General features: G+C 41.9%; 1 protein-coding gene across 1 annotated transcript in view; it reads right to left on the bottom strand.

Annotated features, from left to right (window-relative positions):
- Positions 1–1,514: 1,514 nt before the first annotated feature.
- Positions 1,515–2,058, bottom strand: part of LOC125177885 (DNA repair protein XRCC3-like) — a 3,576-nt gene continuing 3,032 nt past the window's right edge. Inside the window, exon 3 of the mRNA XM_047880465.1 lies at positions 1,515–1,745. Coding sequence (XP_047736421.1) covers positions 1,515–1,745 — 231 coding nt within the window. The remainder of the gene's footprint in view (positions 1,746–2,058) is intronic.

The following is a 2,058-nucleotide window of genomic DNA, read 5'->3' as shown; positions in this document are numbered from 1 at the left end:
ACTCCCGAGCATGGAAAGAATCAATTTTATTCCATTTAGAAAAAGTACAGGACGCATTGGAAATATAGGTTTTATTAACGTAGATTTAAAAACTGTTTGGAAGTTACTCCCGACGCAGAAAAAGTATATAGGCTTCCGCGCCCAATGCAGCTGTTTAGGACAATCAGTCGAAAATGCTTCTCAGATACTGCAATATCTGGCAAGATTTGAAAGAAGGCACGCCACAAGTGCCGAGCACAGATTCTTACCACAGCTTATGCTCTGATTTATCGAGGATTCTTTGCATTCCTGCCGCCGACATAAACACCATCAATGTCAAACATTCTTTTACGCGCATCACGATCATATATTCATTTCAGTTCATCCAAACCGAGGTTTTTGTCCACGGAACAAAACCATGTTTTTTCTGTGCATCATAACCGTGTGTTAATTAGCTAATTAATTAATGTTCAGTAAGAAGTAACTTTCACCCCATATCGATTTTTACTAAGATCTAACAACGGTATGTAAACTTCAAATAATTGAAGACTGGAATGACAAAATAATATTTATTCTTCATGCAAAAATAAGAACAATATTTGTACCATCTAAAACAGAACAATAATAGAAGAAATTACACGTTTTTTAGTCTTTGAAGAGAGACTTTCTGCGCTCTAAAAGAGCTAATTTTAGCGCTCTAAAAGAGATACTTTTAGCGGTTTAAAAGAGCTGCTTACCGCTCTAAAAATCTACTTTTAGCGCACTAAAAGAGCTACTTTTGGCGCTCTAAAAGAGCTACTTTTAGCACTTTAAAAGAGCAAATTTTAGCGCCCAAAGGCGCTACTTTTATCGCTCTACAAGAGCTACTTCTAGCGCTCTAAGAAAGCTACTTTTAGCGCTCTCTACAAAAGCTTTTTTTAGCGCTCTAAAAGAGCTACTTTTAGCGCTCTAAGAAAGCTACTTTTAGCGCTCCAAAAGAGCTACTTTTAGCGCGCTAAAAAAGCTACTTTTACCGCTTTAAATGCTCAGATAAAATTAAAACATATGACACAGCCTTTTCCTTCGGGGCACAGGAGAGGTCAATATGCAAGGAACAGCAACATGGAATTAAATTTAATCTATTACCGCCGCTGCAATATTCGTTACTTATTGACATTAAACACATAGTAACTTTTATCGTATTTTAAAGGATATGGTAACGTTGATTATTACAGTTCATGTTATGCGTTCAGGAAGTTGATGATTGGTGCACAACAGCATAGCAGGTCAATAGGAGATATGATACGAGTTTATTTTTAGTGCAGAAAATCGAAATGCAGTTGTAAATAATATAGGTAGTTATTTGCAGACAGTCGTTATGTATAGGTACTTAAGACTAGTACATTGTTTCCAATAGCACAAATGACTGGAGTGAGCAATAAACTGCTTCTTATGAGATCCTAAGAACTGGTCTCAATCCCTCCCCACACTCACTCTATTCGTTCCCTCGCCACAATCCCCTCACTCCCCTTTTTTGCTTCCTGGCTACACTTCCCCTATCTGCTCCCTCGCCCCACTTCCCTCACTCCCTCCTCCACTTCCTCCCTCATCCNTGGCCGTTGTAAACACTCTTCCCCAGGCAGGTGGGGAACAGGGTGCCCCCGGTGGAGCAAAAGCCTCGTCATGACGAGGTTTGACCACGCCAGCCCCAGGGCGGGGGTCACCCTAACCTCGTCCCCCAGGCCGTACAGGTCCCCCACGTCGCCCCCATCCATGCGGGCTGCAACCTGGGGGCGAGAACGTGTTAATAATAATATAATAATATTAATAATCAGCGTTTATTAGGCCGTAGGCCTGTAGCCGGTTCTTAACATCGCAGAACATTCACAGCTTGATGCGGTCTCGAACTCGCAACTCACTGCTACAATTCTGCTATGCTTAACCGCCCGGCCTCCTCGCCGATTCTGACCAGAAACTGGCGCACAGAGCTGGGATCGAACCCGCACCTCTCCTGTCTCTTATACACATCTAGATGTGTATAAGAGACAGGTTAAAGCCAAACCCATGGTTTGAAAACCATAAAATAAGGGTTTTTCGGGG

This window comes from Hyalella azteca, unplaced genomic scaffold (genome assembly GCF_000764305.2).
Source record: "Hyalella azteca isolate HAZT.00-mixed unplaced genomic scaffold, Hazt_2.0.2 contig5420, whole genome shotgun sequence".
Taxonomy (NCBI): domain Eukaryota; kingdom Metazoa; phylum Arthropoda; class Malacostraca; order Amphipoda; family Hyalellidae; genus Hyalella; species Hyalella azteca.
This window is presented reverse-complemented; position numbering and strand designations above follow the sequence as displayed.